General features: G+C 40.1%; 1 protein-coding gene across 3 annotated transcripts in view; it reads right to left on the bottom strand.

The window, feature by feature from the left end:
* Positions 1–18,121, bottom strand: part of limk1a (LIM domain kinase 1a) — a 56,661-nt gene that overhangs the window by 5,521 nt on the left and 33,019 nt on the right. For 2 of the 3 annotated variants that reach the window (XM_026191799.1, XM_026191800.1), the window contains 6 exons: positions 3,456–3,565; positions 2,214–2,429; positions 1,778–1,883; positions 1,202–1,416; positions 873–1,059; positions 534–620 (listed from right to left, as the gene is read on the bottom strand). In XM_026191799.1, coding sequence (XP_026047584.1) covers positions 534–620; positions 873–1,059; positions 1,202–1,416; positions 1,778–1,883; positions 2,214–2,429; positions 3,456–3,565 — 921 coding nt within the window. Of the gene's footprint in view, positions 1–533; positions 621–872; positions 1,060–1,201; positions 1,417–1,777; positions 1,884–2,213; positions 2,430–3,455; positions 3,566–9,847; positions 10,090–18,121 lie in introns of those variants that run through there. The other variant, XM_026191801.1, reaches the window with a different exon arrangement.

The following is an 18,121-nucleotide window of genomic DNA, read 5'->3' as shown; positions in this document are numbered from 1 at the left end:
AAGCTAAATACCCACTCATAATCCACAACTAAAGTGGAACCATTTTTCTGAGCTTCAAACATCCCATTTAGGAGGCAGTTAACTGGATGAATGAGGCTAATCTAGCGCCAAACAGGAACACGAGGAGTGATTCAGATCTTCAAACCCCAAAAAGCCTCACAGAAATCTGAACCTGAGTCATCCTCTGCTATCGGCTCTCTTTAGGGAGGTCGGCAGAGAGATAAAGTTTAATGTGGGCGGTAAAATAAAATCTGCCCAGCCATCATTTTTGGGAGACAGGACTATGTGAGCATAGTGAACTGATATTATTTCAAAGGGGAGTTTATGCCTTTTTAATTTCATTTTCTCTTCAGGTGTGAGACGTCTGCCTTTTTCATTTACCCCTTTCCTACATTCAGGAATGTCTCACTTTAACTACAATCTTTAGTTTTGGCTTATAAAAGAAAAAACAACAATAACTTTGGTGCACAAGCTGCTCTGTGTTATGTTTCATTCACAGTCTGAAGTCTCTGAGATTGTCTGTCTCCACTCACCTCTTTGAGGAATGTTTTTTGAGTCTCGTCATCAAAGCGGATCAGCTCTTTCATCACCATCACCTCACCCGTCTCTCTGTGTGTCACCTTTAACAAGACACAATGCACAAATCAAGTTAAGCAACACTGACTGAATCAATGTTAAGAGACAAAACTTAAAAAAGAAAAATTCCCTGATGTGATAAATCCCCAGTCATTCCATCCGCCTTCCACTATACACTTCTTTCATCTCAATGCTTCCCCCTTCTGGATTTTTTTCAGTATGACTCGTTGCATGCTACATTGTAAATGTAGCATGCAACTAATGAGTCTAAGGAGTCTCTGCCAACTCAAATCTACCTTTATGGCTTGTCCAAAGCATCCCTTCCCCAGCACTTCTCCGTGGATGAGGTCAGATGGGCGGAAGATACGGTGAGTCCGGTTTGAGACGACCCGAAGTGACTCAGACCGATTGATGTCCTTCCTCTGGGAGATTGGTGACGCGGCATTGCTGGATCCAGGCGACTTATCAGTGCTGTAACTTCGCCTAAAAGAGAGGAAAACAAAGAAATCAACTTTTTCATGAAGGAAGGTGTTCACACTTTATTAATGGGAAGATGAGAACATACATTTAACTCTTTGTAGCAAACTGTGATAAAAGTATATTAGCTGCTGCATTGATGTCTTACGTGATGATGCGGGATTTCAGGTTGCTGATGTCTGGATTGGGGGGCTGGGTGATGGGTAGGATGGGGCTGGGCCCTTCTGACAGTGGGGTGGACAACGGACCGTCCACCTGGTCCTCAGCCTCCGAGGAGCCTCCCTCCTGTCCCGACTGGCTGTGAGGGTCGTGTTCGATGGTGAGCTGCAGCAGCCGGCTCGTTTCCTGGATCAGCAGGTCAATCTGGAGAAGAAGAGACAGATCAGACAGGATGGTCAGATCAAAAAGTGAACGGCACTAATGCATTTCAAAACTTAAAAGGATATATCGGCTCATTGAAGTGCTCTGGTTGGATTTGCTTATAAGTTCAGGGTTAGATGAAGCACTCATGCTTCAGTAACTTCCCTTATGAATTTACTGAAACATTTATTTATTTAAACAGCTGGTTATATTATTAAGTCTCATCTTGCCACTGGAAATCCTCAAAAGCTGAAGATGGATATCATCCCATTTTCCTCCAAAACAATAGGAACACAGAGAACCGCCTGAGTGAAACTAAAGCATCATCTTTTAGCAGCAAACACATAAAAATAGTGATGAATACCTCATCCAGAGGAACGTTGTGAATGGGCGTCCCATTAATTTCTAAGATCCGGTCTCCAACGTGAATGGAATTTTTCACATCTGGGCTGATGCAGTCGGCATCCACCCTGGAAACAAAAAGAAATCTCCTTAAACACCTTTGTACACACAGGGGACATTTTTCTTTTAGTATTGTCCAGAGAGCAGATAAGTCTGAGCTCATTTGAATAACAGTGACTATCCTTCCACTCTATTATACATTTTAAATGAATCTCATCTATCACTCTGGCCTCCATTTATAAATCCCCCTCCTTTATCCTTTGTCCTCCACCATTAACCTTCCCTAATGCTGCATCTCTTAACTCATTCCGCCTTTCCTCTTCATTTTCCACTTGCTCTACATTCCACAAACTGAAACACGATATTCATTTTATCCACAAAACACAAACGTGGCTCACTGGGAGACTCTGACGGTGTGTCCATGTTCGGGACTGTAGCCGTTGGTCGGGCTTAGCGGCTGGTCAATTGCCACGGAGAAACCGCGCCCTTTGCGTCCATTGTTGCCATCAGCGGAGGCCGGGATGGACACCAGTGTGACCGTGTGAGGGATCCGTGAGCATGGCGAGTCCGGTAGCGACACCGGGGTCACGATGGTCTGGTAGTAGCAGTGACCACTGGAGCCAGAGAGGAAGAGAAGTAGAGATTAAAAATAGAATTTATTTTTATTTTATTTATTTTTCTAAAAATGAGAACAGCAGTAATAAAACAGATAATAGGAATCCTCGTGAGGTTTGTATGAAAAATCAACTTCTCATTACAATAATTTTCACAGTGTCACATGTTGCTTCGGCTCAGCCAAGACAACACTGTACACTCATTGTTTTGAGTCAGGTTGACCTTTGATAAGTCAGAATGTTATGAAGTGACTAATAACCTATGAGGTGATGCCCCCCCCCCCCAACTGTAAAGCTGTTGCTGATATCCTTTCTGTGTCATGTCAGTCAGCAACATGCAACTCTCTCATTGAATGTAATGATCTGAGAAAACACCAGCTCTCAAGGTGAGTAATTCAAAGGTATTGTGGGGGAGGTGCCATAGTTCTGTAGATTTAGGCTGTCTCAGTGTCTTCTGTCTCTCATGTAACCCCAGACTCACTGTTCTTGTTGAATCTAAGTCTTTATGGACACTGCGATGTCATTATGTTGCTGCAGAATACAATTAGCCGCCTCTCTCGTGATATTCTTTGATAGATACAGTCTGAAACTTGTGACAAGAACATTAAAGCAACCCTGGAGCTATTGGAAGCTGGCAACTAACAATATGATGTTCAAACTGCAGCTACTGTTTATATGATAATAAAAGCATTCTTCTCCCAGTTTAATGGTTTTATGACTTGTTTCATGCTTAAACCACACTCAGATATGAGCATGTCTTCTGCCAGTTGTCACCAGTTTGTCATAATGTTAACAAAAAGCCCTTTGAAGCCAGAAATAAGCGAAATAAATTTGAGATTTTGTCAATCAACAGCAGCTTATGGCACACTTTCGAGCTTTCCTACAGATTCTGAGCGGATTAGCTTATGGCAGAGGATGAAACTGGAGAAAGATCATGAGTACTAGTTTCACAGGCTATGATGGATGTGACACATAAAGCAAGCGCCTCAGCTTTTTTGTTTAAACTTTACAGTGACGGATGCTCACCAGTACAGTTTAGATCTCTCCACCAGAGCGTATGTGTCTCCATCACCGATGAACGATCGGCAGTTCAGACATGTGAAGCATTCTGGGTGATATTTCTGTTCCCCTGCGACCTGTTAAAAAACACACATACATGCAAACACATAAATGAACATGTAAACAGAGTGGTGGAGTCCGATGTTAAATAGATTTTTCTCCTATCTAAAGACGAAAAATGTAGCAATATTTCAGGGTTTTTGAGCAACAAGCAACACGAGGCTGCCTCTGGAAAGAAGGGCGAGATCTGGTGATTGAGGGTAATCATTAGTCTCATGCACAAACATCGAGTTTGCTGCTGCCAGATGCCCTCCAGAGCTCGGGGCAGTTTTGCAAACAAGAGAGAGAATTGAGTTATGGCCAATAAAGAAAACAGACCAGCCGATAATTCATACTGGCAGCTCTGAGGGTGAAGCTCTGGGTGTTCCTCAGACCAGAGACCACTAACATGACCAGAAAAATCAAGCATCAACACCCCCACTTTTAATGCCGCTCCCTGTCCTTGCTTGTTGCGACACTCATCGACTAAAATAATCGATTAAGTAGCCTTCGATGTATTATTATCGACTCCTTCAGGTAATGTGGCGCCTGTCCGTGCAAACGACCCACCCACTCAAAGGCTTAATGATTAAACATGAGACATGAAATTAAGTACCTAAGGTCAAGCCCATGAGAGCCATTTGCTCCCCAGAGGCTGTGCTTGTTAGTCCATTTTTTGCTTTTAGTGGCAGAAATTTTTGGAGGGAGTGGACCCCTTGACAGCACTCCTCAACTGCACTGATTTACAATGCTAATGAGATACAGGAGGACTAAGAAGGGGCACCGCGTGGAGGAGAGCTGGACAAAGAATAATCAATCACATGCAAACAGAATTTACTCATTCAGCTGTTCCGTTATTTAACTTTCTGATAAACTAGTGGAGAAATAATCACCAGAATACCTGATGAAATATTAACGTTGACTGTGCCCCTGCAATACTGCATATGATTCAGGTCATTATAAAAAGGACTCATGGCTGCAAACCTGAATCAGCCTCTAAGCAGAACTACTTTTAAATGGTAGTAAACCTAAAAACAGAGAGGGGAAAAGTGAAGATCAAAGAATCAATGAAAACCTCCGTCTACAGCCATATGTCGACTACTCCTCCCTCCTGGGAAAACAGCAGTGAAGACACACAAACAAGTAAACACATGTCGAGGCCTTGAGCTGCAGCAAGGGAGACCCCGCAATTAATTTATGGCTTTTTAAAGTAATTCAGCTCCTTCCAGCTACACAGCAATAAAATATGCCCCCATCCTGACTTATTTGTATGTTAAATATTTCAGTTTCTGCTTTTGAAGTTAAAAACAACAAAAGTTAGAGTCTGCCACTAACAGGAGAATAAGAGTCGACTTGTATCCTAAGAACAAAAGAGGAGAAAATAGAAAATAGGCTCTGTAATGGACACAGGGAACGAGGCAGCTGCGAGGTTAATCGACCAGCTTAACATCTTTATTCGTCAACTAAGCAGTCACAAAAAGAGGAGCCATAAAAATTACACCGTGACTTCGAAAGGACATGTAAACACAACCTAAAGCAGCAAGTGCTGTGAGAATGGGAGATCATTGTAAAGTTAAACACAAAAGCTGCCCGATTATTTTTAGCGCCACATTTTCTCTAAGGTGTAGATTTCTCTTAGGTGCAGCCCTGCAAATAAATTAAGAAGACAGGAAGAGAGGACAGCTGGACGGAGATGAAACGGACGTGTGGCTCTGCACGCCCTGACTCTGTGGCGGCCATTTGCTTGCTATGCAGACACAACAGACACACACACCCTCTTTAAACCCGCATGTGACAGGCGACAGCTGCTCCCCTCACACTTAGGACGTGGTCTCCCTCTAAAGTGTGGATTGAGTGATTAAAAATAAAGGACAAAAGATGAAATACGAAATCACTCAATGGAAAAAAGAAAAAGAAAAAAAGGTTTGAGAAACACCAAATGCATTAATACACCACTGGTTCCACATCCTATCCTGACATAAGGTCTGTGGGCGTGTGTCGAGTCTGCATTAGCTCATAGTCATGCTCAAGAGTGTGTGCGATGGTGTGCGCTAGCCTCGTGTCCTCTTCGAGTGAACACAAACCAAACAGAGAACACATGTCTGCCTGGGGGGGAGAGGAAGTGGGTCCACGGGGTCCAGGAGTAACCGGGTCAAGCTGCCGTTACTCTGCTGCCACGTGCGCCATGTTCATGGGATGACAGAGAGAAATGAAGCTAAAGAACAGTTGAGGTCTTTGCAGCTTCTGTGCTCAAATGTTTATACTAATGATGTTTTTAAAGAGTGTGGAGTTTACTAAAAGTGCAGTTTTAATGCTAATTTCTTCTACATGTATATATGTAATTCTATATATAACATTCATGAAGGAAGTTGGTTTGTTTGGTGTCATTAACAGCCTAGTGCACTGTAACTTGAAATTAGTTTATTTAATCTTCTCAATTAGTTTAATATTCAGCAAACTGATAGAAGTTAGCTACACAACAGCTACACTTGCCAAATAGTTGGTACATTATTTGTTACTAAGTCTAATCATAAGAGTTATTAAACGCTGGTTCTCTTCTACAGTCTGCCTTGCCGTGTCCGATCACGGCAGATGGCTTCTCTTTCCCTTAACCTGGTTTTCTTCCTGTTAAAACAGAGTTTTTCCTTTACACCGTCACCAGGTGTTTGCTCATAGGGGTTGTTCGATTGTTGACGTTTTCTCTCTATTACTGTAGATATTATAAAGCACCTTGAGGCCGCTGTTGTTGTGATTAAGTGGCATATAAGTAACACAGAATTTAATTGAAATGACTTGAATTGAATTGAATGACTCATCTCTACATCAAAACTATTTTTTAGCTTCTTTCAAAGATGTGGATTAAGCCTAATCCCAGGTAGGGCTGCCACAAACGATTATTTTGATAGTCGACTAGTCACCGATTATTTTTGCGATTAGTCGACTAATCAGATCATCATCCATTGAACGTAAAAGTACAGCTTATTGCACCAGCAGCATCTGCTCTTATATAACTATCATTAGCTTACAGCTTTAAGTGTTTAAGGTCTGTGCTAACTAAAAATAAAGACAAGATGATAGTTAATTGAATTCTAATTAAATGTGCAGATTGTTTCGGTGGAGTTTAATAAACTCAGCCGATTTACTCAGGAACAAATAAAATACTGAAAAAAGCCAAACAATAACATTTTTAAGTTATCTAAGTGACTTGTATATGTTTAACCTGAGTAGGGCGGTGGGTTTGAAAACGATCTGCCGGGAGTCCGGTGCTCTCATGGCCCCCGGCTAGCTATTGAGCTAGTGGGTAACAGACGCCTCCGAAAACGTCGGAGCGCTTTTGTAAATATGTGGTGTCTTGATAAACTGAGCAGATATTTGAGGTTTACACAGCTACATTCTCGCCTGAAAATATGTTAAACGTTTATTTTGTGACCCAGAAAGAATAATAAGAGTAATATTAAAACTAACTAGCTGCCGCCATTGTTGACAACTGCGCTGGGCCGCGCTATGAATTCTGGGACACAGTTTCTTCTTCTTCGGGGTTTAACGGCAGCTGGCATCCTTGTACATGCAGTGCTGCCATCTTCTGTTTCAGTCCGTTATTACACTCTTAAATCCTGCTACTTATTCCTGCTTTTGGGATCTTACAAAGCTTCAAATGACGCGTCGACTATTAAATCAGTCGTCGACGATTTTGATAGTCGACGTAATCGTGACTAGTCGACTAATCGTGGCAGCCCTAATCCCAGGTAAAAAAAAAAAAAAAGAAAGAAAAAAAAAGTTTTTGTGTTCTGGCTAATCCATGTCTGGGGAACTGGGCACTTGAAACAAGTTTTAAACAAGTTTTAACCAAGCTGGGTAAATCTTACAACACACAGGCTAAATGTTAGAAGAGCTCATACAAGTGAATCTAACAAAAGTCATGTTTGGAGAGAAGCCTTTAATTTAGTAGCAGAATTTCATCATCAGCGTGTGAAACAGAATCAAGGAGAGTCTTCATGTTAAATTGTGAAAGTCATTGCTGGAAAGTTTCTTCACAATGACCTCATCATCTTGTTTTTACTATATCACACTATATGTAGATAAAAGTATCTACTGTCTGACACATCAGTACTTAAGTTTTTGTTTTGTTTTTTAAATTCTATTATCTGAATTTTCTCCAAACACTGAGGATCCCTCAAGTTTAAAGAGCTCACTCCTTAAACAGTTTAGCATACATCATCACCACATTATTAAGTGGTTGCAGTCTGCGGGGTTTTTCTGGTGAAGAAGTACTGATGAGGTGATGGGGAAGAAAAAATTCTAAGTAGTTTCGAGTGTTACCTCATTACCACCAACGTGTGACCGTCACCCACAGACACTTTTAGGTTAATGTAGCCTTCAAACTTTGTTTGTTTTTTAATGATTTATAAGTGCAACCTTAGAGTGGCTGTGGAATGTGAAGTGACCCTTGGAGGTTGTTTTTTAGGAATTTACAACAGTGTAATACTCTCAGTGACAGATAAAACAACAACACTGAGGCCTGAGTAAATACAGTTATAATTAGCATGTAGATTATGTTACAAACACATGGGCTGAAAAAACTAAGGCAGACCAGTGGCGGCAGTTCCTTATATAAAATTTCAAAGACACGTTTTTACAGTTAACAGTCTCTCATTTCTATTTCATACGTCATGTTCCAACCCAAATCATTTAGTTCTTGTTTTGCTCCGGTTTTGCTTCAAGATCTTTCATATCTTCTTCGTGACATTTTTCCATTTCCATCACATCATTTCACATTTTCCTCACTGATTATCTTTACTAATGAAAGCCTTATACAAAGCCTTATACAGCAATGAATACAAAGGACCACAAACAGATGCCACATGTCTGATCGCAGACGTGAAGAACTTTCTAGAAAACAGCAGGGCCAAAGCACTGGGAAGTTGACACACTGATCTCACGTCTTAAGTGAAGACATAATGATTTTTATGAAACTATATTAACAGCAAAGTAAATGTGAGATGTTTAATGAGAAAAAACTTGAATATATTTGAATATATTGTTTTTTAACTTATCTATTTAAGGAATACATTAGTGGAAATCTGATGCCTCTGGGACACCACAAGAACACAGTCAAAGGATAACGTCACCAGACGCTTGCAGGTCTGCATATCCAAACCATTGACTATTTGTACAAATTTCCTAGGCATACACACCAAACATGAATAAAGGTGCACCCATTCTGAAACAGAACCCCTGCAGCTAGAAGCACCGGTTGGATCCTCTGACTTAACAACACTCTTGCAAAACGTGAAAGAATGACCTCATATCAACAACGCAAAGGGTGACTCTGAATGGACTCACAGGATTATAGGAGATCTGGCTTTGCTTAAACCCGTCCTTGATGTAATGAACTTTCCTCTGAGGCATCCTACATGAGCTAAACAGAAATACGCAGTCCATATGTGACTGAGTTCACTGAAAGCAAAACAAAATTTTAATAGCTGTGTTTAAAAAAAATGACATCATGTGGGGGAATAGTCAGAAGAGCATGTGTATCTGATACCTGATTTGCTGCACTGAGATTGAGCTACAACTGGGTCAAATACTAAAATCTGTCAAAGGGATTTCCTAAAGCTTTAACACAGAGTATGATCAAGATGCTGCACAAAACTGCAATCAAAGCTGGCTAAACAGAAATCAAGTAAAAAGAAGATGAAGCTACAGTACACATCATTTAAGCAAACATAATTAGACTGAAAGGCTGACAGGGAAGACAGTGGGTCACACTGATGCTGTCTGAATGGAAACCCCCTTCCGTCACAAACCGTACAGTGCCACAGCATACCCTGGCCTCCGCTTTGGAAAGCTGCTATTCAGCCTGTCGGCCCCCCTCCCTCTCTTTCTGCAAGTCTCAAATCCACTTTCATTAAAAATAAATAAATAAATGAAAATGTCCTGACAGTGATTTTTAAAAATAATCTTTTTGAATGTGCTAGCACTTTTATGTGAGGAAGAACGCATCCTAAAAATAGCATGTGTGCCATGGCTCATCACATTTTCATGACACTGGAGCAGAAAAAAAGACGCATATCTGTAATTAGAAAAAGCAATACACTGACCCAGTTTAAAGGGACACACAAAACACACCATATTTCATGCTCTGGCTTTAACATTAAAGAGGCATGCTGGAACAAGACTGTGCAGAAGCAACTGGCAAACTATCTGAACCAGCTTAGAGACCTGCTTCGCTGCCTCCCCGCCGGCTCATGAATACTATAAATCAATCAGAAGACACCCAGAGTGTCAGCATCAGCATCAGCAGCAGCGAATAGGCTCACCTTCTTATCCCTTTTCCACAGCCTGAGACAGCAGAAGCTCCAGAAAAATAAATCTCCCACCATGTCAACGGGAGCCGGCGTCTCTCCTCTTCGCTGTTCTAGTTCATTCTACTGAGGCAGGCGATTTCCCCCGCTGTCATAACAAAACACTGGCAGCAGCCAAAGCAGGCAGCAAGAGAGCACTGAGAGGGGGAGGAGAGAGCGAGCAGCCCACGCCTATGCAGCTGAGCTCATCTCTGAATCAGTGCCACTCCTCCTCTCCCCCCCAACCACTCTGCCTTCCCCTTCTCTCTCGCTCACTTTTGCTATGACATCATCGTTTCCTGTTTGGCCCAGCCCACTCTTGTACACGCTGTCAGCTTGCCGGCTGCTTCGCACCCCCTCCGCCCAACCCCCCACGGTGTCTTCAGAGAATTCCTTCCCTCTCCCCCTATTCCTGTAATCACATTTTGAAAGCGGCAACAGTCACAGGCCTGACTTATTGAATGTTATGCTATGGAAAGTTGTTTTTTGTTTTTTTAGGTTGGACTAATTTGTTTGTGTTGCATGTTTAATTTAGTGTTGTGCTGAACTAGGTAAAGTGAATACACTGGGCTTGTTATTTTCTTCCTTTAAACAAAAAAACTAAAATTGCAATTACTGATTCTTTTCAAATCTCAAATATTAATAGTAAAGCAAACCACAGTGAAAGCAAGCCACAAGCTTACTATTCAACCAAATCAACAAAACTAGTAAAACCCAAGTAAAAATAATACAGCCTAAAAATAATAACGTAATAGCAGCAAACATTTTAGAAGTTAAACCTTTAAAAACTGTTTAATATAATAATTAATATTTTATTTTAAGTGTTTTTTCTGACCAACTAAAGCTTCATTCAACATCCTGCAGATCGATGGAAATGCATAACTAAATAGTAAATACTTTTTAAGTCTTGTCCTATGCTAATGTCAGATTACAACAGGCAGGATTTCACCACATAAAGTTGAAAAAAAGTTCAGAGACAGCTCTTTGTTACATATACTGTAAAATAGGTGTGTCCTATTGCGCTTTTCCCGTCTTAGCTTGTACAGAACAGTTCGGCACAAACATGTCGTGCATGCCAAGAAGTCCAAGTCTCTGCCCTCACTTTAGACCGGTGCTGGAGGACCATCTGAGTGTGCACTGTGCAGATATTAATAGACATTCAGACCCATTCACGCTAAAGTGGTGGAGACAGACTGCAGTGAGAGACAGCTGCCAGGCAAGCATATGATATGGATTCATATTATCTTAATAATGTGATTATTGGAAGGTCTAGTGACAAAAAGCTTTTATAATGATTCCAAACTTTGCTAATCTAATAGCAATACACAGTACATGGGAGTCAAGATTCAATATAAAGAATGTCTCTTGCAAAAGGTCCTAGGCCAAGTCAGCATTAACCAAGCAGGGTTTTTGTTGGTAGGAGAGACTGAAGCTCTAGGAAAATAATCAGTAAAGGTTTTCACACAGAAATGCAAACAAATTATATAACAAGGCATACACAGTTCTCACAGATATATGTTAATGCTAAGTCAGAGACAGAGCTCCTGGGATTCTTTAATTTTAACCTTTATACCCACTTAACAATCTCACTTGTGACACTGTAGCCAGGATGTAAAGTGTACAAAAGTATGGTTAGTTACACTCACTGGACATTTTTTATATATACCTATTTAAGCTGTTGTTAAATGTCTAATTAGCCAGTCACATGCCAGGATGCATACAGCATGCATTTAGGCATGTACACGGTCAAGATGACCTCTGAAGTTCAAAGTGAGCTTCATGATCAGGAAGAAAGGTGATTTAAGTGACTTTGAATGTGCCGTGGTTGTTGATTCCACATGGGCTAGTTTTGTATTTCAGAACTCGCTGAAAGAAAAACCACACTTTGTGCCACTCCTGTCAACTTAGAACTGGAAAGTGAGGTCTTATTTTCAAATCTCAAATTAATACAGCATCTTTGTGATGTCGCAGAACAGGTGATTTGCATTATGAATGTTCAGCCAACAAATCTGCGTGGCACTGTCACGGAAACGTGGACCAGAGTCACTAAGAAACCTGATCCTCCAAAAGAAGCATTATAATACACTATAGTGTCTATCTGAATAGGCAAATATTTCTGTTATTCATGATCCAAGGCAGAGAAAAACAAACAAAAATAAACAAACAAAAACATTCTTGACTGTCTTAGTATGCAGAATACTACTTAGTTAATTATATATATTAACTTATATATATAATTATATATAAGTATTGCTGATTCATCAAATGTTAGCTTCATGGTTACTTGCGCAGTTCTGACCAGGTTTAACATTATGATCAAATTTCACTATAGAAATCCAATGAAAACTTCAGCTTAACTGTCACTGCTTACAAATTGAGAAAAAGGGAGGGATTGCTACTGTGCTTAATTTGTCTGCATGCAGGAGCGTACTCTACTCATACTCAGCAAGCTCAGTGAGCAGTCATTAAGTATTTAATTTCCCATCTGATAAAGTTACTGTCATGCACTGGAGGAAATTCACCCTCTGTTCACCAGGTGGTTATTTTTATAATGCTATGATGTCACTAGAAAATTATGAACTGAGTATTTTCTCAGAAATGTCACTAGAATAGGATACAACAAGTATGTTATGAAGTAAATATCCTTTTAATTAGGATTGTGTTATATTCTTTAAGAAGCTGATTTCATGAGTAATAAAACAAACTTCCTTAAATTATTACACTCTGTGGAAGCGATGCAGAGATATTAACCCAATTACCAGATGAACGCTGGGAAGTCTGAAATATTCTGTAATATATTTCCAGCTGTAAGCAAAGCAAGGTTCGGGACTTTAATCAACTTTAGATAAATCTACATACAAACTGCTGTAAAACAAAGAACTAAATACAATCCGTGAGGTATTCAACTAGAAAGAATTAGCAACAGGAGTGAAAAACTGCATCAGTAACCTGTATAGTGTGTGACACTAAACTGGCCTCTTTGCAGAAAGCAAAAGTTAAGTTCAGTCCAAGCTGCAGGCACAGAACTCAGAAGTGAAACCCAACAGCCCACAGCTACCCTACGGGGGGGAATTCAGCCCACAGAGGTGGCTGTTCTCATCAGTGTTTCCACACCGGGAAGAGGAAATGATAAACAAGTGTCTTAACACATTTTACTGAAGGCCATTTGCAGATTACTATGTCTGATTAAAATATTTAAAACAGGGAAGTGATCGTAACATAATCTATTTCCTGCCATCAAACAGGGCACAGTGTGAGAACCTGGCCTCTGAGAGGGAGTTCATATTCAGACTTCAAAATACGATGCAAATTAAAGAGATTACAACATGCTGAAAGAGAGCTTTAAACCAGTTAGTTACTGATGAGATCAACGGCTGCTCTCGAAAAAGCAGTACCACAATCTGAACTGCAGCATCTTAAACATATGTTTTGGCAACACATTAGATGTATCTGTCCTCACTTAGTGGCAAAAGAATCATCAGGCAGTTACAGAAACAACTGGCAGACTCCCATGTACACACAAGACACATCAGACCAGTGGGAGTTGGTAAAGTTCAGTGTAGATCTGGGACTTTCCACTGGTTTTACAGCCAACCCAGACACAAGTATTACTTAATATTAACTAAAAATGAAAAGCAACATTTGTATACCCTCACTCAACCTAAATCTGCTGAACAGTTCAAATGAAAAACTATGTACACAAATGCCTATATTTCATCATTTAACTTATTTTAATATAATAAGCTAATCTATGTAATAATTAACACCGCACAAAGTTTCAGATACATCTGACTGAGTGAAACTGAAAACAACAGTAACGTGTCAAGAACACAACAGAAGTACAGCACATGTTGTAACAGGGTTTTGAAATTCTCATAAAGGAACACATGATGCCAAAGAAAAGAAAAGAAAATTCCAAAGACTCACAAACACTTGTGATTTCAGGGAAACGCCTCGGATTTTACCTCCAACTGTTTCAGTACATCTTGTATTCTAAGACACAGCAAGGGAAAAGTCCCTGAGATTTATTGTTTAAGGCCTGTCAGGCCAGAATAACCGTCATCTCTCCAAAGCTGTCAGTAACACAACGCAATGAAAACTAACAAACAGCAAACTTGGAAAGGGTTTGGGACCTGATGGACACGCTGCATATAAACTCAGGCCATACAATCGTTTTGTTTAGTAATAATTTCAATTAATATAAAAAGTTTACTTTCTCATGAACAACCAAGTGCAGTGCTTCCTGTGAGACTCCTCAGCGCATTTTATTTCCCCATCAACTTTACACTTTTATACAACATGTTTATTAACTAGTCCTCTGATTTGGTTTGTCTTTTGTGGAAAGAGCTTTGCCTTAGTAACTGTATGATTCTGTAGGAGCAGAAGTGGCAGTATAGGCAGCAGCGCTAATGTCAGACACATTCATATATTTGACTTACTTTGTAGATGTTTTTGTCTTCCCTTTTTTCTTTTGATTTTCCATTTTAACTTCATTTTGGCTCAGTTAGACAAACCATATACAACTATATATGCAACCTGAGCTGAAAATCACATCAGATTTACTATGCAGGCGGCCGCTTGCCAAGTATTGCAGACTTTATACAGCATATTTACAGTGTACCTGTATTTAGTGCTACACAACCCAACTTAGAGTCTCTTAAAACATTTCCACATTTCTCAATCTTGAACTGTTCTGCTCTTTTCCTCTTCTACTTTGTTCCTTCTACTTCTGCTCTCCTACTTCTTCAAAACTAATTTATGTCTCAAATATGCAGCAATGTGAAGCAGTTTTACTCATTTTTGACTCATATCTATCATGCACTACCATCAGGGAGGTGTTTGAAATTCCCTCTGTAGCATGACAACTAGCCCAAACATACTATCAGAGCCCTAAACAACTATCATAGCAACAATATGAATGGAGCTTCTACATCCCTAAGCATAGTGGAGATGGTCAGGGACCAAAGTTCAAAGAGTTAAGGTAGAGTCTAACAGAAATCTGTGAACTGCTGCTTTTTTAAGCCATGCAATAAACAAGAATGTAATTTAGACTTGTGTAAAGTAAACCCAACTTAGAAAAAAACTCAGTATTCCAAAAGTGTTATTCATTTTTTCTATTTACAGCACTTTGTATTTGCACTTTGTCCAGAATCAGAGCTCAGACTGCACCACAGCCATCACAGTCAACAACAACAAAAGTTCCTGCTGGCATGCAGGGCCGACTGACAGCAAAGCGCTGTGGCAAAGATAACAAAGTAAGAGTGAGAAACAGTCAAAACAATCCACTCTCAACCTTTGGATAATTACCAGGCTCGGGTCGATGTCTGGCACAGTTTCCATTGGATGGATCTTGGCCCTGATTTGTTTGCAGAAAGGCTGACTGACTCTAAACTGAATGGGGGCACAGCTGGGATTACTGCAGATTCATTTGTCAGGAAGAGGAGTAATGGAGGGAAAGAGTGATGAGAGGAGAGGGAATTCAATTCCATCTGCTCATTGCATAAATCAGTGCAGGTACAGGTAGGTAGTAAATAACTAAGAGTTATTCTCTACCTGAATTAACTTCTGTCAACTTCCAGCTTAAGGTGCTGAGAGCAGCAGAGGTTGTAGACACACACTTGTTTACACACCAACAGCCCCTTCAATAAAATATAACAGCCTAAGACATACTGTTAGATTTATTTGGTTTAATAGCCCCATCCACAGGGTAGCAGTGGTTACGGTCCAAAACAATAACAGAGACACATGGAGCAATCAGGAAATTCAAAGGGAGACTGAAACCACCAAAGCATTTCAAGCTTAATATTTCATTCTTGATCCTGGAAACTGTAGTAGCCAAAATAATCTCCACTTGTCTCCACCGAGAGACTCTTCTTCTGGGATTTTCAACCATAAAAAATATTACCCTGACATGTACAAGAAAGTCCTAAAAGAAAAGCTGCTCCCCTTATTTACAAGGGATCAATATAGGAAGGAGTTCCGCATATTTGATTTGGCAGGATGCACTTTCTTACACATTCCTCAAGGGATTTGTCTTCTCCCAGGATCAAACCAAGGATCTGCAAAGGTGTAAACTACTGCACTGTGGAGCCACTACAAGAAAGTCCTAAAGTGCCTAAAGGAAAAAAGAACCAGTCAAACTCAGTCTTTCTGAAGAGTAACCGTGTAACATCTGGAATCGATGTTTTATTACACTGAAGAAATAATTTAATCACTTAACTGCACAGACTTTGTGTTTTTGTCCTGTTTTGATTAGAGAAGGATCAACTTCAATTTTTTGGGCTATCCCATTTTTGGATTTTCTCCAAGTGTGACCTACAGATACCATTTTTTTTTAGATTCTGACTTCCTCTCTAAAAATGACAGCATGTGCAAGTAAAAGTCAACTTTCTTCAATGCAAAATTGAATTTTCATTATAAAAGACATTATTAAACTTCACAATTTCTTTATAATCCCCCCAAGCTGCAGTGAGTGACAGGATCTTCTATAGACAGCTAAAAATATAGTGCTTTACTCTGGAAGCAGGTGTAAATAATTAACTGAAAATGAGTTGCTGAACCCCCAAATTCAAAGAGATCTTTTTCTTTACCAAACAGAAGCTCATACAACATATTTAACAAAACAAATGTCAGGTACTTAGAATTATATTACAGGCATGTTAAGAATTTGTTAGCCTCCTTAAATGTCCATGTTCAGCTGGGTGAAGGTGAATAAAGAGTCTGATGTGATTTGTTGTCACAATTGCTTTCATGGTGTTTCCCCTACAGTTTACTTTAATTCTATCATGTTGTGTGTGACTGTGCACATGACTATTTGCCTATCTACACTGTTGTGCATTTGTTCCACATGCATGAAACAGACCAGCTCGCAACTGGACATGTGTGAGGATGACCAGTCAATTCCAATCCCTGCCTGGTCAATTAGTGCACCCCTAGTTCTAATTCATTTTCTACTTTGACACTGTCAGTGTAATCGTGAATTTAAAAAAAAAAAGTGTCAAAATTTGCTTGTATTAGATAGTTGAGATGTGAAAACGAACTAAAATGTACAGGACACAAGCGTTCTGATATACCAGCTTGATGCAAATAGCTTATTAACTCCTCCAAGCTTCTCTAATCTGTGAATGGAAAAACTTTCAGACTTTTGCACCTTTGTCTCAAAGGCATTCATATTGTTTACTCAAGCAATAACTGTCTCTGGAAAGTGCGAAAGTGAGCTTTTGCCTACCTTCTTATGTCCACACACTAAGTTGCTGCACAAAGCTGGCACTCTTGTTGCACTGTTAGTTTGGGAAAATTACTGAAATGATCTGATACACCCCAAACATTTAAAAGCAAGAGCATGAGGGCATTTCATACAATCCATAGCTTTGTGATTTGATTTACGGACAAGCATTTTTATGGATGCATCATGAATGAAGCACTGATGATGCTGTGTTATTGTTGTATGTCAATAAACTGCACATAGTAAACACACAAAGAAAAAACAAATCTAGGCGTTGCTTGTGGACATTACTGTAGCAGGAGAGATGAAATCCTGTGAAACACAAAAACAGCTCTTCCATGTTTGTCTGCAGACTCTGACTCATCACTGCATGATGGAGCTCAAAATGGTTTCACCGACTGTGACAGCAGCTTTTTAAGGTGCAGTGGCCTCAGTGATTTTTAAAAATAGGATTGTGCTTTCCTACTAATCTGCATAGGCGTCAGAGTGACTGTGCAGGATGGGAGTAGGCTTCTCCTTCTTTATGGGGTGTGGCACAGATGTAGGGAGCTGACCTTGGTCTGCATGTGTGCACAGTGATACAATTGGACTGGCTCACCAATCTTAAATTTGCTAAAGTGCAGCTGCAGAGACAGTCAATCAGTGACTCTGCACTGTAAGAGAAGCAATAAACAAGAAAGAGAAGGAGAAAGAGGTAGCAATCACTCCACCTAATTCACTTTACAGTCTCCTCTGTATCATTACTGAGATTGCACAGCAAAGGGCAAGCTGTCTGGAGGCAGAGGAATGATAAAATACACACATGGACCCAAACATTGCATTCTGCTAGCTTCTGCTTCTGACCAGGAGGAAAATGTGGAAAACCAGATACTCGATATGCAAAGAATGAACTCAGCTTCCCCCCATCAAAGGACCACCAGCGTGTGGGTGGCAATAACTGCACACTATTACTTCAAAGAGCCACTAAACAAATCTTACTGCGACTACCACATTTTACTATGGTAAAATGTTGCACCTCTAGACAG

The sequence above is a fragment of the Astatotilapia calliptera genome, chromosome 14 (assembly GCF_900246225.1).
Source record: "Astatotilapia calliptera chromosome 14, fAstCal1.2, whole genome shotgun sequence".
Classification (NCBI taxonomy): Eukaryota; Metazoa; Chordata; class Actinopteri; order Cichliformes; family Cichlidae; genus Astatotilapia; species Astatotilapia calliptera.
Note: the sequence above shows the minus strand (reverse complement) of the source record. Positions and strands in the feature narration are given on the sequence as shown.